At 43.8% G+C, this 24,081-nt stretch overlaps 2 protein-coding genes across 2 annotated transcripts; both read right to left on the bottom strand.

The window, feature by feature from the left end:
* Positions 1 to 59: 59 nt before the first annotated feature.
* On the bottom strand, positions 60 to 12,459 carry vwa2 (von Willebrand factor A domain containing 2). The gene is made up of 14 exons (XM_073490040.1): positions 12,398 to 12,459; positions 9,995 to 10,056; positions 6,918 to 6,992; positions 6,225 to 6,358; positions 6,033 to 6,142; positions 4,224 to 4,421; positions 4,018 to 4,151; positions 3,798 to 3,927; positions 2,926 to 2,981; positions 2,731 to 2,838; positions 2,069 to 2,647; positions 1,183 to 1,734; positions 834 to 956; positions 60 to 686 (listed from the first exon to the last, which is right to left on the bottom strand). Exons 2-14 carry the CDS (start codon positions 10,044 to 10,046, stop codon positions 556 to 558), a joined length of 2,382 nt encoding a protein of 793 aa, XP_073346141.1. The 5' UTR covers positions 10,047 to 10,056; positions 12,398 to 12,459; the 3' UTR covers positions 60 to 555.
* A 1,072-nt stretch (positions 12,460 to 13,531) lies between these two features.
* On the bottom strand, positions 13,532 to 23,491 carry tdrd1 (tudor domain containing 1). Its single transcript, XM_073489071.1, has 25 exons — positions 23,408 to 23,491; positions 22,920 to 23,084; positions 22,731 to 22,768; positions 22,565 to 22,625; positions 21,743 to 21,857; positions 21,524 to 21,590; positions 21,335 to 21,418; positions 21,075 to 21,254; positions 20,818 to 20,961; positions 20,455 to 20,620; positions 20,108 to 20,191; positions 19,558 to 19,734; positions 19,371 to 19,478; positions 18,987 to 19,157; positions 18,593 to 18,853; positions 18,151 to 18,282; positions 17,631 to 17,738; positions 17,324 to 17,491; positions 16,703 to 17,050; positions 16,495 to 16,611; positions 16,263 to 16,391; positions 14,987 to 15,154; positions 14,438 to 14,854; positions 14,270 to 14,313; positions 13,532 to 14,133 (listed from the first exon to the last, which is right to left on the bottom strand). Exons 1-25 carry the CDS (start codon positions 23,445 to 23,447, stop codon positions 14,062 to 14,064), a joined length of 3,564 nt encoding a protein of 1,187 aa, XP_073345172.1. The 5' UTR covers positions 23,448 to 23,491; the 3' UTR covers positions 13,532 to 14,061.
* Between the last annotated feature and the right edge of the window lie 590 nt (positions 23,492 to 24,081).

A 24,081-nucleotide genomic window follows, 5' to 3' on the forward strand; every position in this document is an offset into this window, starting at 1 on the left:
TTAATTTGTTTAACAGTGAAATAACCATTAACTTTACCATTTATTATTGTTTATGATCAAGTGTTACCAAACCTCGTTCCGTAGTCTATTGTAAAAAAGAATGAGAAAATATAATATATATTAAAAATAACACTTGGTTTAAAGCACTTTTTGGCACAAACATGATGTTGTGAGTCTGAGTCGGAGGGAGAAAAGACGTTGCGGTGATGAGACCTTAAAAAATAATCATTTTAAAAAATCATGACACAGATATACATTATAATATAATATGATACGTTTACATGTCTGAATAGACGGAAACCATGTTGAGATAATTGCACAGTGATGGCTGACAGATTCAACAAGAACAAACACAGCAGTAGAAATACAGTACATACAGTCTGAAGGCACTTTGAGATGCAAGTTTAAATATTGAAACAGTAGCATTAGTTTTCCCTTTACTCCACCGTGTGCCCGCAAACATCCTCGGTTCATAAGTGTCCGTAAGTGAGTTATTTCTTTGTATAGTGTGTGTGTGTGTGTGTGTGTGTGTGTGTGTGTGTGTGTGTGGTGTTATCAGGCAGCATGCCTCCTGCGGTGCAGTTTGTAGTGATGCAGGAGCTCCTGGTGGCTCTTCTTCTGCCTGCTCTTCTTCCTGAGACCAGCAGGCCTCGGGAGGTCTCCTCTGGATGAAGGCCTGCTGCTCCCTACGGACAAATGACAGGAAAAGTCATATACAGAAGCTCCTAGATAAATAGTGACATTACTGAAGAAGGGAAAGGAAGGTAAAAACAAAGTAATAAAAATAAGAGAGGTAAGAAAATAAAGAAAGAAGGCTCATTAATGATACTGACTTGTTTCACAGTGTGGTCCTTCATAGCCTTGGCACTGACAGCGGAAGCTCCCTCCGGACAGCATGCAGGTCCCATCGTTCATACATGGGTTGGGCTTGCACAGGTTTACTGGCAGTTTAGCCTCTAATAGAAAGAAATTTATAATAAAATAGTTGGTTGCTTTCACATAAAGTCCACACATTCAGATTTTGTACAGTTCCCCAATCATTTCCTATCTTTTTTGTTTCTTTAAAAAGGTAAGAACATTTTTAAACGGAGAAATGAAATCACAATCTATCCCTTATTCCTATCCATAGAGCAAGCTGTCCTAGAAAGGTCTGTTAAGAGATTTATTTCCCTGCGTTCTCACCTGAACACACCATCTGCACCACCACATCCTCAAAGTACTTAAGATCCTCGTAAGACAGCACCGAGATCATCCGCTCCTCTGAGCCGGCGATCTGCAGCAGCCTCTCTTTCTGCACATCTCCGATACCGATCACAAACAGTGACACTCCGTTGTCTCTTATCTTCTGGGCTGGAACGGCGGCGTCATCGCCGCCTGAGCCGTCTGTCACCACCACCACAGCCTTGTTGACTCCGGGCCGTGCGCCTTTGGCCACGGTCAGGACGTTGGAGTGGACGTGAAGTAAAGCAGCGCCCGTCGAGGCCACTCCACCCATGTAGTCGGCCACAGCTACAGCCTTGAGGATGGCAGAGCCGGTGTCATGGGTGTCCAGGTTGAAGACGGTGGTGGCTCTCCGACTGTAGGCCACGAGCGCCACTTGGGCCACGTCGCGGTTGATGTCGAACTGGACGGTGAGGCCGCGCACGAAGTCGCGAAGGGTGGCGAAGTTATCTCGGCCGACGCCGCCAGAGGCATCAAGGGCAAACACAAGGTCGACTGCCTGGCCCAGACAACCTGGAGAACAAAAACAGACAAAGAATTATGTTGGATCCCGATGGAAATTTGGAATGTTTGCGATGCCCGATGCAGTTTATGACCTCTAATGGCGCTACAGAGTCGTTTTTTTAAGAGTGGGTCCCCATTTTGTTTGTCTATACGATGAGATACACATTTCTGACACTGATTTCACGCTCTTACACTGACTTAAGGGTGGCAGTAATGTGCCAAGATATGCAGCAATGTGCACACAATGTAACTGTTATTATTCTATAACAGTTACATTGTGTAATCAACATTTACTTCAAAACGATTAGGATTACAAAACAATGGGCTATCTGTCGGTCAGTACCTTGTGTATCCACGCTGCAGATCTTAGCCTTGAGCTCAGGGATCTTGGCACCGAGCTCAGGTGATGAGTAGGTGATAGTCCTCTGAGGATTTCCAGTGATATTATTCAGCTGTCCCTTCATGTAATTCGGTCCCACGCCTATCAGGAAGATCTCTCTGTCTCGTGCATATTTAGAGGGCTCCACCACCTCGTCTACGGCAGGAGTGGCAGTGAGCAGCACCACCACGCGGGGCAGATCGTCTGAGACGTCGGCAAAGACGGGTGCGCTCACAAAGCCGTGACGCGTGACGTAGCGAAGCGCCTGGCCCGTCTTGGTCTCGCCGCCGATCGGTTGAAGGGCATCCACGGCCTTGAGTAGACCTCTCAAGTCCCCTTTGAACTTGCCCACCTGGGCCTCGACTCTGGCCTCTCCGCCGAACACCGCAAGGCCGACTTTGCTGGGGCTGTCTGAGCCGATCACGGTCTGCAGGAAGCGCTTTAGGAAGGACTTGAGGCGGAGGAAGCCTTCCAAGGTGAGCGTGGCGGAGCCCTCCACCAGGAACAGCAAGTCCACAGAGCAGTCCAGGGACAGAGCAGGAGCTGAGGAGGGACGGGCAGACGAGTTAGTTCATAAATTGCTTTAAAGTCTAATTTCTCAGTTAGTATAAAGACAGTGTACGGACCACAGTGGGGGTCTCCTCCATAGCCAGGTGGACACACGCAACGGTAACCATCCGGACCTTCTGACACACATGTGCCACCATTTAGACAGGGCTGAGAGTCACAGGGATCTACAGCACAGTGGAGAGAATAGTGTGAATACACAAACACATACACAAATACATCTGAAGAAAAGAGAGAAAGAATAATGTTGTAACCTGGACAGATGGTCCGATGGCAGACTGTCTGGTGTCTCCTGTACACCTTGTTGTACCTGCAAAACACAAAAAACACATTTATTGGACAATATAGATGTGTTTTAAAGTGTTGTACAGGCAAAAATCCTTAGAAGGATCGTAGAAGAATGCTCAAATGAAAAGTTTTGATAGCTCTGTGGATCGTGAGCTCTGCTCGCCTTCGGGTCGTTTCACTGTGGTGAAGCTGCAATGCGCTGTGAAATGAATTTTGTCAAAGGCCGTTTTAATTTGGCCCCGGGAGGGTCTGACAGAATTACACTTGCTTGTTTTTATTAACACTGACACATGGGAGGTGCCCCGCTGAACAAATGAAGTCTTGCGGTTCATTGAGCAATGAAAGACGAGAGTTATACATTTTTACCCCGGTGTCCTCCTTTATCAGAAACCTGCATCTGTTCCCTTTCATCACCTGGCACACTTGTTTGAAGGTATGATGACGTGGTCAGCAGATGTTAATCAGAAACTAGTTGGAAATTAAGCTGCAACAACTCGCTTCAATCTAGCGGCCTGCTGAGGGGAAGTTAGACAGAAGTTTCAAGGGAATGCATTAAAGAGAAATCAGAGAAATTTCAAATACATTAATTAGTAATGTTGTAATGACAAAGTAATGTATTACTTACTACTACAGACCATGAAATTTGCAGACTTGTATAATGAGGTGTTACCGACATTTTATATCATAATTATATAGAAATGAGAAGTCTCCGGTTTCATTAAATAGGCTGACAGGTTTTCTCTTGTAAGAGTCCGGAAATTCAAAACGAATCCTCTCAGAAAGACCGTAATTTCGACTTCAAGGTGAAGAAGAATGCAGGAGTGTGATGAACACTTGCCTGTAGTGCGGGCAGAGAGACTCGTACGGGGAATACCCCTTGGAGCCTTTCCAACACATGAAATTCCCCTGCAGCTCTTTCACCGTCTCCAGCGTCTTCCTCGCACAGGGGAACGACTCCAGCTGACAGCCTGGAGGAACAGGACAGGAGGATTGTGAGGGAGAAGGAGGAGGTAAAAGCAGGGATATGAAGGGAAGTGCAGTAGAACTTGAACTCCCACCTGCAGGTGTGGCGTTGCAGACTGAGAAGGTGGTCAGCGTGGTGTACAGGCCGTTGACGGCGTCGTAGAAGTGCTCGGCGAAGAAGACGTGGCTCTCCATCGGCTCACTGGCCAAAGAGTGCAGCTCCTCCCACCTGGAAGAACATTTTTTTTAAAGACTGCACTGCAAACACAGAGAAGAAGTTTCATGTGTTATTACTACACACCTGGGGTAGCGAAGGCCCACGGCAAACAGGACCACCCCTGTCTCTTTGAGCTGAGCAGCCGCCTGCACCGCGTTGCCCTGAGACTTCCCATCTGATAAGAGGATGGCGATCCGGGCCGCGGCGGAGGAGTTACGACCGCCTGGGAAACCTTTCCTGAGCACGTACTTCAGAGCCAGGCCCGTTTGGGTGCCGCCTCCCCTGAGGGTTCAGAGTTTGGAAGAGTGTTACTGAAACAAGAACAATTAGAGAATACGTTCTGCACCACAGAAACCAGCAGAGTCAATAGTCTGACGCATGTCACTGCCAAAGTAAACCATGGATCAATTTTGTTTGGATTCCCGGACAGAACGCGTACATTAAATTGTCTGAGCGTTGGCTACGTTTCATCACCTCAGGGCTTCGAGAAATCCATTTAAAGTCTGTCATGTTTTTTCAAAAAGACATAAATGTCAGTCAGAGCGAGAGTCTCTTTCAGTCGAGACACAAAGAAAAACAGATCGCCTCAAGTTTACAAGAAGAAAGGAGTGCTGAAACTAAAATGATGATGACGGGTGCCACCATATTAACTTTCTCATTTTTCCTGTGAAAACAATGCTGCGTCTGCTCGGAGCGCTGAAACTACAAGACAATACAGTGAAAACACAACACGCAGGCCTTCAGGCTGGATTTTAATACGATCTTAACTCCCTGCTGCAGATGTCTTAGCATGCAAATCTTCTCTTTTGTGCCCAACAATACATTTGCATACACACATTTTAGACGAGTTGGATCTTTGACACTTTAAACATTTGTTTTATGTGCAGAAGAAAAATAAAACATGTGCTTTGAACATATTTTAGTGCAGAAATGTCACATATTATATCTTTAAGACAACACCGGGTTTGTGTATCCGTATTTTCCTAAAAGCTTACACACTATATCGTTAAAAAAAATCTACTTTAACTACTTCTACAATTGGATTCAACCACTGAACCTTAAATCCTCTTAAAAGTTGTGTCAACTTTACATCCTAAAGTGCTTTTTGGGAGTCCTTCTCTGTCTCCTGCAGGTGTATGTATTCATTTTATTCATATTATTGGTCAGAGGAAGAGATGCAGAGCACTACATAACCAGTAATGCATTAATAAACATATATGTTGAACAAATGAAGTCTTGGCTTTAGCATATTGCTACACTTCAACTCTCTAAGCTACTAGTTTGATTTGAGTTGATGCGACAGCTGATAAGTTCAAAACATGGGTAACCACTTCAAACCAGAAGACGAGCCAAAAGGTTGCCTGCAAGCTGTGAACGCCACAGACACACACACACATACTGACACACACACACACACACACACACACACACACACACTCACACACACTTGGCCAAATTACCTTCCTCTCTCTCGGCTTATGCGCTTATCCAATATCTGGTGACCACCTGTGTTGCAGCCCGCTAATCTGAAATTAATTTGTTTTTTCTTTCCAGGGAGCGTTTGTAGCACTCTAAAAGTGTGTAGACGTGTGTGTTTCTGCTTTTCGGAATTAGTTTGAACTAAATCCGCTTCAGGTGATGTGACTTGTCAACATAGATATACATCATGTTATACTACTAATGACCTGTTTATGTACAAAGTATTTACATAAACATCAATATGGAAATTTCTGTGATGTTTGTTTGTTCTTGCAAAGTCCCTCAAAAACCTCTCTGTGTAGCGGATTTTTCTGACAACGTACTGACAATAATAATAATAATAATAATAATAATAATGATAGATAATATTTAAACCATTATTCATCTGAAGGTGAGATAAGAGGAGAAACACACCTGTAGGAAACCTTCTTCATGTGCTTCTTCAGCTCTTGTTTGGTGTTGTGTGAGTCCAGGCCGAACTCCAGCCGAGGAGCGGAACCAAACTGAATCAAGCCGACCCGAACCTGCTCGAGGGCGGAGTCACATCAATAGTGATTGACACGAGAGAAAAAAGGGAGACGAAGAGTAAAAAGAAAAAATACAAACCTTGTCTGGTCCGATGTCGAGCGCTTGACAGAGTTTGATGGCGTAGTGTTTGGACCTCTCAAAGCTGCCCTTCCCCACGCTGTACGAACCATCCATGAGGAAGAGGATGTCCATGGCCGCGGAGCACTGCATCACTTCCCATGGAAACACGCAGAGTTAAACACATCGCACATCTACTCCATTGCTGTATATAAGCATTATGGGATTATCCGTGTTAGTGATCAAATGGGCTGCTGCAGATGAAAATAACAACTTGACATAATAAGAGGAAACCACATTAGCATGCCAGGGCTCAATTTTCTTCACTCGCAAAACCATTACCAAGCACAAACTCTTCCTCCGTCTCTCTCCTCAGCATGTTTGTACTCGCAGGTGGTTTAAATAATCAGCGGTGTTGTTGCTGTCATGGTAGAATGTGCAGCTGATCATGAAGAGGGCCATTAGAGGCAGAGAGAGTGTGCCGTCTGTCTGTCTGTCACCTCCAAACACCGGCTCCTGTCTTCACCATCACAATTTATTCGTTCTTTACTAGCTCTGGTTTTGTAGCGCTGGAGCTGAATTTGTGGGACTGTAATATGAGTATCATGATTTCAGTTCATTGGAGTGCTTGTGTTTTTTATTTACTGAGGCCTGTGTATCATTTCTTAATCATTTCGGAATGATGAACATGTTTTGTGGTTAAGGTCTGCTCACTTTCTCCCGCTGAGTTGATCTTCAGGATGTTCTCATGGCTGGTTTGGATCTCCTGCACCGAGCTGCCCGGCTGGACTGGGGGAGATAAAACAACACACAGGTTAGCCGGATATCTCCACACGCTTGTATGTACACAGTGTAACGCACAGGCATGGCTCCACCATGTAACATTTAGATAGAGAAGTTAGGCCGACACACTACATAGAGTCTGACCCTGAATACAGTTCACTGACTCCCACTTGACCTCTTCTGCGAGGGACAATTAAGTATTCAAAGCTAATGTGAGTGGACAAGTGAAGAAAACCATTCTTTCGCTCCATTCACTGAAAGGACGTCGCTCTATTCAGACACACGTACTGTGTGCAGGCCGGAGAGGGAGCGAAGAGGGACATGTGACTTTCTTGCTGTCCCTGATAACCCCCGACGGGTCACACGGGCCATTCGTCCGGCAAGGAGACGCAGCACTTGAGTGAGTTTACAAACATGAAGCAAACTCACTCATGAAGACTCCAACTAATAATTGGATGTACTTCAAGCGCTGAATTTACTGCTTTTTTTATTGGCGAATAATCTGAGACAATCTTCCTTTGATGCCTGTAATCTGCCGTGAGCGTGAGGGTGACACGTGGGGGGAGAAAGTGAGCGTTGGTCGGGAGAGGAGACACAAGCTGAGACGTGTTCAGCTGGCTTGTGTCACCTCTCGGGCGTCTCCCTGAGACGTTGACCGACAGAGAGATGGTCCTCTGCCAAGCGTGGCTGCAGTCAGGGTGCCACTGCAGGTCCTTACCACAGACCTGCTCCTGTGTCTTCTTTTACTTCTTGAGGAGTTTTGTAGACATTTCACAAGCATATCGAGGATCGAGGGCTTTACAGACTTTACTTTCCCTCGTTAATTGATTGAATAAAAGGAGCAAACGGCAGGAGGTCAGGAACGTTAAAGAAAAGTACCACCTGCAACCGAGAGACTTCAGCTCCCACACAATCCTGACCCTTTCATCTGCCCCTAATTCCAACGTCGGCCCGGCTCTAAAGTCCTCCTGACAGTGAAAGTTTTGAGTCTTGGCAAGCTGCTTTCTCATGGTCGGCGGGGCCCCACCGCTCCGAACAAAAAGTCCGTCTGTTCAGCCAAGTGCCTCGGGCACAGTGACTGTGTATCTTTACTGTCTGTGAACGTAAAGTCCGTGTCTAATTAATCCCACCGTGGTCTGGGAGATATGTATTCCCTTGAAATCAGAGATTACGATGAAGATCGGTATCTACCTCTCTGAGACATTTCATTTGACAGGCTGGCTTACATGGATATAGCTGGTGGAGCGCTTGCAACATGTTATCTGTGCTGTCAGCGCAGGAGGAAAAAGGGGGCGTCCTGACAAGGTGAAACAGTCTGGTTTGCTCAAGTTCAAAGTCTTTAAATGGCCGCTAATAAATACTTCAGATGGTGCTAAAGCTGTCATTTTTGAAAACAACTCAAGAGATTATATTGCTCTACGACTCCTGCCTCTCCCCTCAGGCAAATACCGATACTCTCAGCTCCGACAGAGCGGCTGACCGTACGCTATAAAACCGATGCAAAATTTGACGACTGGAAACGAGCAGTATTTTAAGCGCCGGGGGAAGGAAATCACTTTGACGGGAAAGATAATGGGAATTCTTCAGCACTGGAGACGTGACAGGTTTAAGCAGTAAAATATCTTGTAAAGAGTCTCAGGTTGACCAGAGGAGCATCGGTTAAGCGTCAGACATTTTCCGACACGCAGGGCGCAAACTGACACCTCATTGTTTTTGTGAGAACACAACACTGACTTCATTTCACTATCAACTATCGATATGGCAAAATATCGAAAGTCACTTAATATTTTAATCAGTTACTTTTAAAACATTTTGGTGGGTGTGTTTTGTTTCCTTTAGACTAGGCTAGGTTATGCTAACTGCTAGCTCTAGCTTTAGTTTCATATGTACTGTAGCCTATTGAAGTAGAATCAACAATTGAAAAGCCTATAGGCTATTTCCTGAAATATTTAACAATTTCTTTAAATAAATAAATTAACATTTATTTAAATAAATTAACATTTTAATAAGTTTCTTTTAACAGAGCCAGGGTAGGCTGGCTGTTTCCCCGTTTCCAGTCTTTATGCTAGGCTAAGCTAACTGGCTGCTGGCTGAGGCATCATATTTACCATACAGTCATGAAAAGTGCTAACAAACACCTCGCCCAACTCTAGGCACAACAGCTTATTTCCCAAAATGTTGAAAACATACCTCACTATATAACGTTTTAATTAGTAGCTTTTGAAGAGGCTGGTAAATGGATTGTGTTTCCTTTGGACAGGCAAGCTGTTTCCCTGCTTTCAGTCTTCATGCTAGGTTAGGCTAAGCTAACTAGTTCCTATTTACAGTAAAAAATAAAAATAAAAAATAAAAAACATTTAAAAAAGCTAGTTTCCTAAAATGTTGCAAAATACCTAAATAAAATAACCTAAGAACTTATAAATTTGTGACTTTTGATAAGTTTTGTTTCCTTTGGACAGAGCCAGGCTAGCTGAAGCTGTTTCCAGTCTTGATGCTAGGCTAGGCTAAGCTAGCTGGCTGCTGGGTTTAGTATCATACTGATTGCACATGACAGTGGTATGATTTCATGTAGCCTGGCACTCAGAAAAAAGAAAACAAGCCTAAATCCCAAAGTGTTGAGTCATTTCTTTAAATAAATAAAGACTTTTATGAGTGACTTTTAGGTGGATTTGTTTCCTTTGGACAGAGCTAGGATAGCTTTAGCAAAGCTGGTTCCCTCCATTTCCAGTCTTTACACTAGCCTAAGCTAACAGGCTAATGGCTGTAGTTTCATATCCGCCATACAGACATGAGAGCGGCGTATCTTCTCACCTAACTTTAAAGATGAGTGAAAGGTTGCGTACCGTCACATTTTTCTTCAAATACTGTTATTTTAAAACACTTGTAATGATAAGGGTACATTAACAAACATTAATTAGATCAGGGCTCGATCCAAAGGCTTTGAATACCAGAGAGGCACTCCTCAACTGAAAGTGAATGCAAAACAGTAATAAAATAAGTAAGCCGACCTTGAAGGAGCAGCAGCGTTAAGAGGAGGGAGGGGTGGATGTGAGGGAGCATGTCGGGACACCTGGAATGATAAACACAATGCACACATAACATTCAAACATTACAAATCCTGAAAATGAAACAATATATTGCTTGTAACCATCTTATCAGAAGGTTATGGTGACAAAATATGGAGCATGGTGCTGGAGCCGAGGAGTTTGAGGTCCAGGATGAGGAGTCCTGCAGCTCAGAATCACTCGGCTGTGGTTATTATTCCTCACAGAGCGATTAAATCAAAGGGAAAAACACGTCAAGAAGTTATCAAACCCCCATCAGCTCCTCCCAGCGGCTGCTGACACCCCCCATGCGGACCATTTAGTTTTATATCAAGGCCTAATCTTCTGTTGAAGCATGTGTGTGGTCAGGAAGCCCATGAGAGAGCTTTTGACAGGAATGTGTCAGAGCGTCAGAGCACTGTATGCAACGCTGGCTGTAAAAGTGTCTTCTACATCTACAGTGTGATCATGGGTGTGTTTACCTGGGAGGTTGGGTTACCAGAGTGAAAACACTTCAACCCACTTCAACATTCACTGACTCACACAAGCAGATTTCCACAAATCACAAGTGAGGCCTAAAAACTGATGCTGACGGAGGCAACTAAAACTATTCAAACTAACATGTAAGGCTGTCATATTAAATGCCATTCAATCACACAGGTGTGCCTGTTTACCTGTTAACTGAGTGAACATGAGCCTGACATCTAAATGAAGGATTTAACAACCCTACCTGCCTTATTCTCTTCCTGCCGGCCACCAATAAGAAGTTGAGGGGCTGCAGATAAGGTTTGATTAACTCTGACTGCTGATAAGCCTGGCCATAATATCCTCTGTGTGTGTGTGTGTGTGTGTGTGTGTGTTGGGTGGACTAAAGAGGCAGGACGTGCCAGAGAAAATCCTCCATACAGGTAAAGCTGTGTGTATCCCTGAGACAGAGATAGAATTGTGTGCAGGACGGAGCCTCTGCTTAAGAGGAGACTGTGTGTCTGCGATACAGATCTGCAGAGCTGACATGCAGCGGCTGTCTGATAAACATCGCCAGGGGCTATTGATGCTCTATTTGTGCACCCGCCGGTACGTCGCGAGGACAAGAGATTTCATTACTGCTTCACGGACACACATAATGCTCGCAGGAGGAAGCAGTCATGCGTGCCTACATATAAAACACACACATGGGCGGCACACACCTGTCTCAAAATTGGCTCCCTCTTCACAAGCATTCTTGCGGCTCCTTCCACCTCCTCATCTCTCGGCTGTCCTCACTTTCTGCCTGTCAGTGAGCGACTGTCTGCTCTGTTCTCTGTGAAGTTTGGGAGTCTTCGAAGTTTTGGACTCGCTAATCAAAGTCTGATATCTTTTTATCTCGCTTTCAGGCTCATAGATATGTCGCTTTAAATGCAAAATAATGCCAAAGCGGGGTCACTTTGACTTCACCTGTCGAGGACGACGTTAAAAATAACCCTACAAACAGGGGGCATTCCTGAAAATGTAAGGATGGATGTGCCGTCTGTTTTGAATTGTGTTGGCAGGCTGGAAAGTGCCTCCACTCAGCAGCCTATAATTAGAAAGGAGTGCTAGTTTTTGGACCAACTTCATACAAAAAAACCCCAAGATCTCACAAACCTTTACTTGGAGGTGTGTCACCGTGACAAAACATCCACATCGGTGTGAATTATTTCAGGGTGAGTCCCCTGAAATAGTCACTCTTAAAACAACTGGAGAGCAAAATGTGGAAACTTTTTTTTTTCTTTTTCCACAATGTGACAACTAAACTATAACTCATGGTATGGATTGAAGCTGGCAACCACACACAGAGAGGGTGTAAAGCCCCCAGCATCCAGCATCCAGCCTCCAGCGGGTAAAGGAAACATTAGATGGTGGCTCATCCTCAGCTGATCGATCATCTATTACAACACCCCAAATTAAAAGACTTGGGTGCAGATATACAAAAAGGTTTCACTACCAGAACATGTTGATTTAAACGTGTTTACTTCCCTTGTTGCTCAACATCTAAGCCTGTAATCTCCCAACATCTGGTCACTCTTAAATGTGTCAGGGGTCAAGGCAGCTTTGAGATGGGGCCAGAGGTGATGACCCTGACATGCAACAGTAGACGAGGTTTACTCAAGAAGACAAACAAATGGATGTGTGTCAGCCTACTTAAGCACTTAAGTATGTACATCGAGTTTAAAGAGATGCTTTTAGTGGCTCAAGTTACCTGCAGTTTGCAGTTTTTACCATGTTTCAAGCCACACATCAGTGAAAATCATTAGCAGATACCCTCAAAATAAGACATCAGTCCCGTCTTGTAGTAAAATAAACCCGCTCCAGCTTCTCCTCCATGATCGACAACATATTTCCACTCACCATGCGCTGTTCAGTGTTTCCACAATCCGTGAATTGAGCCTCTCCTTCGGGCAGCGCTCCTCTCCGGCTCTCCTCTGCTCGGTGTTTCCGCACTGAAGGCTGCTCCGCTCCGGACAGGAGGAGAGCAGCGACCCCACCTACTCGCCATGCCCACCTCTGATGTACCTGCGCCCGGTGCGGTCTGATTCGTCCGACGGTTCCTGCTGGTCTTTGTGTTTTTTTTCTGTATTCACACTCGCACTTTTATCGTCATAAATGTATTTGACTCTTTATTATTTAAGTTACATGTTGGTGAAGAAGCATTAAAGGTGCTTTATGTTACATTCATACTCCAAACAGCAGGGGGCAGCATATCACCATGGTAACGGCTACCTGATGCTAACTGTAGCTGCCGTTAGCTCAGTTAGCCAGTTAGCTAGCAGTCCAGACTGAGAGCAGTGTTGGTGCTTTGGACCTTTTCTACTTCATTTTTATCATTTGAAACTAAAATTGTCACATGTTGCACCTTTAATTCACAGTTAACCTACTTTCTGCACTAATTAGCTAGATTTTAATTAGATACTGTAAGTTTATGTATTTGTTTTTAGGCTAAATAAATGTTTGTATGACCAATTTAATACAATTATAATAATTAAAAAACTGTTTTCAGAGGCTGAGCAAATATATGGGTCTGAAATAACCAGTTAATTTGATTGCATATCAATTATATTTAAGTTGTAGGTCTATTAGTGTATAAGCTCATTGAGAGGGTAAATGCGTTCTCATAGTAAAGCTGATTTGACACCACATCTTCAATCCGGCAGCACAGAAGATCTATAACATCAGTAAAGTTTCAAGGTGTCATCAATTCAGCATCCTACCAAATGTGAATTATGGATGCAATCTTCCCTTCTGTTGCTGAGTAATGGTGTTATGTGTGAGATTATGTGAAATGTTGTCATAATTAATGTAAGCATTCTTGAGAAAGTGTTAGAGGTCATATTGACCTTTGACCACCAAAATCCAATCAGTTCACCCTTAAGTCAGAGTGGACATTAGTGTCAGAAGTTATGGATGGACGGACAATCTGAAAACATAATGCCTCCAGCCATGGCTGTTGCCAGTGTGGAGGTATAATAAAACCACTTCACTGCATTCATTTTCTTTTCTTTTAGTCACAGAACCTTTATGTAAAAACTGAAACATGTCAAACATAAATGAATCAGGCTGGACATCCCACCTGAACAGGTGATTAGGACAGAACAAAGGAACAGACGGCAGCACAACAGCATGCGTTATTGCAACACTTGGATAATTTGAGGGTTGAACTTTTTTTTGTAGTTATTTTTTTAGGCAACTTGAACAAACTTAACAAGTGCATTCAGCATTTTTTAAGAAGACCTCCAGAAATATTAAAAGTGACTGGAAGTGAACCATAGGTTAAAAACATAAAAGCACTGAGCAGCGTGTACGATCAGTTTTAAGGACACAAAGCAAGAACTGAAAAAGATAAATTAAAAGCTGGATGGCAACTTCTGGAATAAGGTGACAAAATTAAAATTACAAGCTGGGTGGCTGCTTCTGGCGGCCACATTCAGTGTGAAACATAGTCCAGAAAAAAACACAACATCCTTGATTTCACCAAGTTGGGGAACAAGGCTACACAGTAATGCATATGGTAAGTCTTATTTTGTCTGTGCCACAAGCTGCTGGATGAGAGAAAGCTGCAGCTGCATCAACTGTTCCATGTGGTCAATCTGTGAAAGCAACAACATGCTCATTATTGACATTATCAAGCCGGACATAGCATGTACAAGATGACCATTATATCCTGGTTCTATCGAATTAGGATAACAGAAGTTTAAAGATGCTTTCTGTAAAACCAGCTCTGACCTTATTCTTCAGGCTCAGACAGCAGCAGCCAGACGTCTGAGGACCTGGGATTCAAATACAAAGTTGGGTGAATGCAATGTTGAATATTTTGTTAAATATATGATGTAATAGTAAGTAAAGACTAGCAACTGAATTCAAAAATCACACTGAAATTGTGACTTGACCAACCGTCGTGTATCACTGAAGTGTTTTTCTTCTGCTGAGGAGTCGAGGTTGCTGTCTCAGGGGGTGGGCCAGTGGTAGCGCTTGTACTATGGGTGTCAGGTGTGGATGGGCAGTCAGGCACAACCTTAGTGCTGGCAGCAGATGTGCTGCTAGCGGATGTGTTGGCAGCAGATGTGCTGCTATCGGTCTGCTCAACCTTCTGGGTGGTGGAGGGGCGAGGGTTACTCTTGGCCTGGGCCTGCAGTGCATCCAAGATCATGGCGGTGATGTTCCCCCCACCTGCCTCAGCATGCAGAGTGAGTGAAAGCACGTTAGCAGACCCATCGAAGGACTGGACAGTGGCGAGGACACCATTCAACAGCAGGCTTTTGAACACCAGCAGCAGCCCCTCTGGCCACTCTGCAGGGAAGTGTTCCCCACCTAGAAACAGAGGCGAGAGGGCAAAGTGATGTGTGAGGGAGCGGTGTGATAAGGAGAACAACCCAGAGCAATTATAAAAAACACTTGTGGTGATAATTTTATGGAGAAGGAATGACATCCCTTTTGCCTTACCAGTGAGGGTGCAGCGAGTGATCTGAAAGGGAAGCTGCAGTAGATGTACGGGGATGGGCAGGACACGGGAGAACGGCACCTTCTCGGTGTTGCAGTAATCTGCATAGATGACACTCAATTCATTCTCGCCGACCTCCAGGACCACCGCACGGTACCAGTTATTGTCAGCTGAAAACAGAAATTAGAAGTCAAACCAGGGTGTTTCATTCCAGACCGATGCAAATACAGTATTTCCAGAACATATTCATGCATCTACAAAATGTTCAATGTTTTCAAAATGGTACCAAAATTCATAAAAGCCACCAATCTTCCAGATTTTTTCAGGCTTCCTAAAAAAAAGTCTTGAATCAAGACATGACAAAGACGACTCTACCTACACCACAGTGCTTAAAAAAATAATGGGCCTTTACCAGCTAAGACCCAACAGACAGCCCTGACAAATCCGTTAAAACAGACCCTGTTGTTAGCTGCGGAATGTATGCCAGGCTATAGTCTCCTCGCTGCATACTGTGTTTAAAGAAGAGCCGCTCCTACGATCGGCTGCACACGCGCTGTGTAATTACATCCACTAGCAGACACCAAATTACCAGCTTAGGTCTGCAGGGGCAACAACTGCAGGTGGGGTCTCGAGCACATTCATCGAGCAAACATAAAACCTGGATGGGAGAATGAGAGAAGGGAATACATAGTGCCAGGTTGTGTAAGAGGACTGGCTCAGCTGGTCCGTCCTGATGGGGTTTCTTGCCTGTAATCATTCAACGATGAGTGGGAATGATACTGCCTGTGTGATGGGGTTTTCCCCCGCTGACAGTATCTATTAAACTTTGGCTGCAATTTCCTTATAGACCATGATGTGGAAACTAATCGACCTTAACAGAACTCCAACAAGATTACATTGTTTTGTCAGAAGCTTGCTCACTTTGTCACCCACTTTTAATTTACCTGTCTGATACCTAGTGGTTTCAGGAGGTCATAGCAACGCCTAGAAACACTGAGCTTGGCTCGCTTACTCCATTCAAGTACAGTATTACTTATTATCACTGTGCCCTAAAATTGGTTTTGCCAGTTACTTCTAGATATTGCAAATAACTAATTTCCCCTCAAAACAAAAGTTTTGTTGCTGCATGCCATAGCAGCACTTGTTTCAGTTTGGGCAGACACCTTATGTCTCTTTGGCATTGTTATATAAAGACCACTGATTAAAGTTTATCTCTGGACTTTTAATATACTATTAAAATACAGATTGTATTTATGAAATAATATGAGTGTTCCTCACCAGAGAACTGGGCACAGCAGGCGGCCCCGGGACCTGGTCTGCTCAGGACAGTTGAGGATAAAGAGGCCTGGTTGTTGCTGCAGTACGCAGCCAGCTCCATCATCACACCCTGAAGCTTCTGCTGATCCACTGCACAACAACACAAAGCAATCACGATAGAAAGGAGATTTAAAATGTTTCACCATTTGTGCATCTTCTTACGACAGAGAGGGATAAGAGTGAGTGTTCTGACCCTGGCTGGGACTGAGCAGGTAGAAGAGGGAAGGACTGATGACAGCTGGGATTAAAGGCTCAAAGGTCTTGTCGAGTGGCAGCTCCATTGTCTTCCAGTCCACTGGGAAAGATGGGGCTGAAGCAAGATTACAGCACACAATTTCAATTAGGCTCCTGAAATCATCAACCCATTACATTTCATCTTGAACACCTACACTCCAGCTGACCTTCTGATGGCGTTGCCGTCCCTTCAGTTGGTATCTCTTTGCAACTGGCTCCGGTCTGGCTGGAGGCTTGCGCCTGTTTTTGGCTGTGCTCATTTTCCTTTATTTTCTCTTGGTGTTCTGAGTCAGAGCCTGTGGTGCCATGTGTCTCTAAGGGAATCGCTCCAGGAGCTTTGGCTAGTTGCTCGGAAATTAGGGCAACCGCCACATCCTGCCCTCTGCTCTCCAGCTTCACATTGTAGCCTTGTTCAGAGACAGAAAGGACACGTGCAGACAGCTTTTCGCCATCCACCAGACTCTGGAACCACAGCAGGGCTTCACTGCTCCACTCTGACCCCGGGGGCTCCACACCTGAATCCAAACACACACATAACCTTGTTTGATGTCTGGCCTTCTTTAATCCAACTTTTGAGAACAATCAAATCACAATTCTTCTATTGCTCAAATTTGTGCCAAATTTCCATCATGCTGTGAGAGTGATAACCATCCTCACATGGCTGAATATGCCAAAAAATGCCCTATTTTAATCTCATGTGGTCTGTAATACCACAGGTGATTTCAGCCATGTATTTACAATAAAGCCATATTTGGCTTTATATTTCGTTTGTCATGCGCACACGCTACCTGCAAGGCTGCAGCGAACAGCCTGGAAGGGTAGAGTCAGGTGTCGGGGTGTAATGGGTCGAAGGTTCTTATTTTCCACTTTCATGCAATATCCATAGTCCACAAAGTTCACAGACGCCTCGTCTTCAGACAGCTCGTTTACCATAGTACGATACCACGCTCCATCACCTGGGGAGCAAAAAGCACATCAAGTGCAACTAAATCTCCAAAAACAAATAAGAATAAAGACAATTCCGATGGTCAACGTCTGTTTGATGAGTTTCCTGACAGTGTGTACCACAGCGAGTGGTAAGGTAGATGGTCTCACCAGAGAACAAGGCGCAACAGGGCACCCCCACTTTGGGCACAAAAGGTGAGGTCTTCACCTCGCAGTGCTGTTTCAACTCTGCCCCGAGCTCTATCAGCCGCTGATGGTCTGGAAAACACACACATCACAATATTAACATCATCAAGTCTCATGTGCACATGTGAAATCATCAGAACCATGCTCTAGTATCATACACACTGCAGTGTTTCCCTTAGATTTCAGGGTTGCTTGCATTATTTTTGGAGATCAAAGATTTAAATACATGCAATAATGAACTGCAACTGTAGACCAACTATCAGATGAATTACTGCATTAAAGACACCAAACACAAAGTTGTCTACTCTTCTAATTTTGAGTGGCCAATACAACTTTACAAGATGAATTATACTGAACATCACTGATAATCAGCTAAGATGGTAAGATAAAAAAGACAGACAGCAGTGTTACCATCAGCCAACACTGAGCTAATGCTGTCAAAAAACAATAATTGTGGCCCTCTAGGCTGAAGAAACAACAATACCTGTAGGATTGTCAATGCGGCAGTAAAACTCCTGAGGGTTCTCCACGACGCTGGCTAGCAGTGCCACTGTCTGGCCATCAGAGGGAAGCTCAGTATAAGACCACAGCAGAGGCTCACAGGCTGGGGCAGGCACTGAAGCACATTTCAGCACAAAAGTACATAAAACAGGCTTATGTATTTTATTGTCAAAATAAAAATCCTCAGTTCAAATCATTAAAATCTCAGTTAAAAGTAGTGGTTCAAACAGCTGCATAAAAATGCTCACGTCAATGAGTGATAAGTACTTTAACTGTGACTATGGTTTGATAGATAGAATGAGTACTTCTAAACAGTCTCAAAATAGTTACTTATAATATAATGATTACTTAAATCTATGATGAGTATTTCTTATGTTTTAACACTTTTATGTCAAAGTAATTGGGATTTATTTCACACTTCCCACCATGTGGCTCTGCAGCAGCAGTCGCTTTCTGCTCAACCTGTTGCTCACTGCTGGTGGTAACAGGAGCAGGAGCACTGAAACCAGCAGAGTTCAGCATCTCCACTGCATTGACCTGAGGGTCGCTGGCCTCGTCATACAGGTCCACCAACGCCTTGCCCTCGTGCACTCCCTGGATCTCGACACGTAGTATTCTGTGCAATACCATTTTCTGTAGGGCCATCACACAGTCCTGTGACCAGCTCTCCCCAACAGGCTGCACCCCTGGAAAGGAGCCCAAAGACACATTCAGACACACTGGGGGAGACTTCTTTTGAAAAGTTGAGTGACACTACAGCTAAAGGAAAGGAAAACAATTCAAACTCAAGTTCTAACATTTAAAATTTAAAAGTACTACCTGCTAGACCACAAGGCACAGCCTGCATGGGAAGGGCCAGTAGTGTAGGGCTGATCGGCCGCAGGTGGCCTAAATCCACCTCCTCAGAGTTGCCAAAATCGAGGTAGCCGACACAGACGCGTTCCTCCGATGAGTAAGCCAGAACTTCAGCCCTGTACCACTGCTTGTCCTCTAAAAGAAGCACACTGACAGACTGAGCATACACTCCAAGAGAAAACTTTTATTTTAAAGGCGGCACATGTCAACAGTTTGAGCAATCTGCATCATTTATTAACTTGTTTATTTCCAATACTATCTTATCTCTTTCTTTAGAGGATGGCATAACCAACCAGGCGTATTCTCATTAACCAAACTGTCACATCCTGCAAAGTGTATGTGTTGTACCTGAGAACTGGGCACAGCAAACTGTGCCAACGGCTGGTCTGAAGTTCTGCGGGGCGGGGACCTGACAGCAGTGTTCCCTCAGCTTCAACTGCAACTCTTGAATCACCCCTGCAGACCAAAAGCCCTCAGGTTAAAAATACATATCAAAGTCCAGAGCATTATGAGAACCAGAACAAATGCTTCTTACCAGCATTCTCCACCTTCTGTACAAGAATTTCACTCGGTGACTGCAAGTGGGTGACCACAGCAGAGAAGGAGTCACCCACTGCCTGTGTGATGGGCTCAGGCCGCTGAGCCCAGATGTTGTCATCCTTCCCATCAGAGAGACGCCTGAAGTTCTCCAAGGACGCACTCACCATGCCTTCTGAGAAAATTAAAAAAAAAAAAAAAAGTATTTTATTTACACCCGGACAAATGTGGAGGAGCCATAACAGCCCTTAACAAAAAGAGGACTTGCATCACTCTAAATTGGTAGCAAACACAAAACAAATTCAGGAGCTGAAAAATCCCATCACGTTGCCAGAAGCAACATGCATTGCTTTATTTTTGCTGTGACACCTGTGATATGTGAATTAAACTACATGTAGGACTTTTGATACCTTAAAAATAAGTGTCTATATTAAATATTTCAGAGTGCAGTGTAACAGGGATTTCTAGTGATTTTCCTCAGTTTTGTCCTGTATGTTGCAGCCTTTGTCTGCAGACTGATTGGAGATGAGACAGTGAAGCCAACTCACTTATTTCTTGCTCAGTTGGTGTTGTGTTGACGGTTTCCTCTGCTGCATAACCATGTTCAAGGAGGAGTGTGCTCAGCTGCTTTCCTGAAAAACACAGGGAGAGAGTTTTCTTATCTGGGTTTGAAATTCCACAAAACTCTTGCATGTGTTTCCCAATCACAAATTGCACCTCCCCCATCATAAATGGATTTTGCTTTTCAGCCTCCCTAACTTTATATAACCTACTGAGCCCCTTAAGACTGAAAAGTGATATATTTTATCTTGCGTACACAGGTTATGTGTATCTTGTGCAAGATAGAGAAAATATCATAATATTTCAGGACTTTAGGGGCTCTGTGATAACCTACCCATAGAAAGCAGGATATCCACAGTGTGGATGCGACCATGCTCTAATGTTTCCACCAGCTTCACAGTCACAGTCTTGCCGGCGAGCAGCTGTCTCACTGCAATACAGCACTCGCCTGACCAGTTGCCAGCCACTGGCACCACCCCAGCGATACGACACTCCATTGCCTAGAAGTAATAGATGCAAGTGCTAGGGTCATCACACCAGCTGTGAGACACCACAAACTGTCAGGGTTAATGTCAAATGACTTTGACAGTTGTCTGTGCATTATGAATATTCTTGGAACAAAACATTTTGACATCCGTATGCCACATTGGAATATAAAAACATTAATCTAACTTCAATGGTGTGAATATACACTTACACATGGACAGAATGGTGGGATATTAGCAGCCAGGGGCCTGATCCTTTCCACAGGAACATCTTCTTCATTGCCAAAATCAATGTAAAGGACATTAGCCTTCTTCTGGTCAGTTGCCAAAGTCTGGGCGAGGCCCCGGTACCAGTTCTACAAGTAGAAAAATAGAGGCAAACACAAGTGTCAAAGTCATGGACTGCGCCAATGTGCATATTTGTGTACTTGTCTATCTTGTCAAATTGCTTGAGAAGGCCTCTGCTCACCAGGTCACAGGAGAACTGAACCGCGCACACCTCTCCAGCGCAGGGTATATATGTCGTCACTGATGGGCAGCTGTACGTTTTCTGAAGCTCTGTGCTGATGCTTTTCAGAACTTCCAGGAGTTCAGGGCTTTGTGCAAGAAGGAAAAACCTGCCAGGGCTGTAGAACTCTACAACAGATGCCTAAAACAAAGAGAGATTTTGGTATTAATAACATTGGCTGGATCAGTCTTTAAAGTTGAGGTACACTGGGCATCTTATACCTGGATGTCTGTTCCCATAATGACTTTAGTCATTTGCAAGTCCTTTAAATAGACCCTCTGGGGGCTGGGTGCATCACCACAAGCCTGTAAAAAGGTTAAGAAGAGATAACAAAACATAGATCAGAAATCCTGTCAATAGTGCTATCTCAGATGATGAAAACTTGAAGATCTCCAAATCAGTACACTTACCTTAGACTCAAGCAGGCCAGCTCTGTCTCCCGTCACAGGTGATGCTGTGGTTTCCTTTGGTTTCTCTCTTAAGAAGAAACAAGTGAGTACACATTATTTATTAGACATTACATAATGACTCAACTCTTTGCTGCTGAATCACATACTGACTGGTTTTGGATAGCATTAATAAATCCTCACAGCTGACAGTCAATGGTACTCAGAGCTGACCCTGCTTACTTTACAGGTTCTGGATCAATGGGTTTGCACATGTGTCTGTGTGCTTTCCAGTCTTCTGTCTGACACACAACAGAGCAGTAAGGCGTCTTCTTGCAGCGCTTGCAACGGAAATTTCCTGTCGAGTGAAGAAAAGTAATTTATTAACTGCTGATTGCACTGAATTCAAACTAAAAGGCAACAAGAGGCGTCTGAGCTGGGTTGACGATCACAAAACAACCATGAGGAAATGTGGTGCATGCACCCATTGTGTTCTTAAAAGCATATCACACCGTAGCACTCGTTACTTTTTTTTTTGTGACTTTTCAAAATATTGAGAATAAATTATGTAAAAGCGTCGTCAACATTCAAATAATTTGCCTCAACCCACATCGCATCATAGCTGAGGTATGTACATGTGACCTGATGACAAAATCCTAACATCTGTGTAACCTAATCACAACAGTTTATCAGCATTTTATCCTTTATGAGGTCAAAATGTATTAATTTAGTAAGTAATTTGATTAAATACAATGTTAAACATGTCTGATGATTTCTGGAGAATGTCCTACTCCAAAATAGTAATTAGAAACGCCACTCAGGGACCAGTTTGGGGGTGTTGCGATCACTGGTAGCACGGGAACGCCGTAGAGTAACCATTACCCCCGACCGAATATCCTCTGTATGGGCAACACTTTTGGTCGCACTCAATACATTCAGTGAATGTATGCAAGTACGGTTCCCTCAGCAAAACGTGGTCATTTCCACCACGTAAATGTGACAGAAATCTGAGAACTCTATGCATCACTTCACATGTCGGTGTGACTTCAATGGCGACAGTATTACCTTGCTGACCACAGTAGTTGCAGAAGTATACAGTCAGCGCTGGGGGCACGGATCCTGACACCTGTGATGAGAAAAAAACACTTGCAAACGTGGAAAATGGCACTGATAATGAACACAGAGCACACTGATTAGGCCAACGATGAAGAAGTGCAAGTTTGTTACATACTGCAGATATATCCCTGCTGAAGGGTGGCATTTTAGGACCTGCAAAAAAGAAAAGAGGAATAAATCTGGTGAAATATAAGGTCCAGGTAGCTAATTATATTGTCATATTTATTGGTTTGCCAGACAGGTGTGTCCAATAATGGGCGCCCCACTAGTCTCTCCCAGTTTGGTAATGGTGTCATTGATTTACCGTCTCCAGCAGGGCCTGGCGCGGGGCGCTCAGGTGTAACATCAGGGATGGTGGGAAGTCTTGGAGCAGGAGATGCGCCAAGAGCCATCGGGCTCGATGATGGTTTCCTCAAGGGAAGGTTAGGTCGAAGCAGGTTGGGAGAAAATGAACGATACATGGTGCCAGCTGTCAATGTGATAGAAGTTATATTGAGTCAGACAGCTTGATAACATGACGTGAGCATGAGAAGTGCGCAAAGTTTTCGTTCACGAGGAAACAGCGCTGCATTTTTAGCTAGCTACTCAAAGGTGTAACTGTTAGCCTCCACTGGCTAGCTCGCTAACGTGTAGGTTACCGTTAGCATGCTAACACAAACGGCGATACTTGAGTAAAACTTACAACTACAAACTCAAACAATGTTGTGCTTCGAGACATGCCGAAATATATAAACCGAAACAAATAAATGTATATGAACTTTACGGTTTTATATTCCAAGGTCAATACTTTACCTTTCCGCACGTGTTTGAAGAGAGGTGAAGTGGTGCGCATGCGCAGTAGACCCAATTACAGATAGGTCCTCCTGTACTTCTGTCTCCAGAGAAAAGCTGAGGACTGGTTTGTTGTCTGAAAATGTTAATGTCCATTACAGAGAAAGCCGTAAAAAGCCGAACGCTGTGATCTGACGACAGAGAAGGAATAAAGAAAATAAAATCATATTTACCTTCAACATTTGTGGGGGTCATAGTGTCTTAAAATACTGTATGGGCTCTTGTCAGAACCCCTCAATCATTTGCTCTGAATGCTGACTGTTTTTGGTCATTTAACAAAGGAGACTGTCTTTATTATTTGTATTTAAGTGACACTTTAATTCTGTTAGTCTTTAAATCAGTTTCCATTCGAAATCTTTATATTTTCTGATGGATTACATTTCTGTGACAAGTAAATAAAGCTGAAAAGATGATGAAGCTTTGTGATAAGTGGCCAAAATAAAGCTGTTAAACTAAAGTACCTTGATTCATATTTATATTCTGAGATAATATATTAAACAATTATTTGATTGAATAATCTTGCTGGGTATCAACCTGAACACTGAGCAACAACAGCTTTCAGTTAGGCTCCCAAAATTATTTCACATCATAGTTATTATATGATCAGATTTTGCCTGCTTTAATTAATATTTTTG

The sequence above is a fragment of the Pagrus major genome, chromosome 20, assembly GCF_040436345.1.
Source record: "Pagrus major chromosome 20, Pma_NU_1.0".
Classification (NCBI taxonomy): domain Eukaryota; kingdom Metazoa; phylum Chordata; class Actinopteri; order Spariformes; family Sparidae; genus Pagrus; species Pagrus major.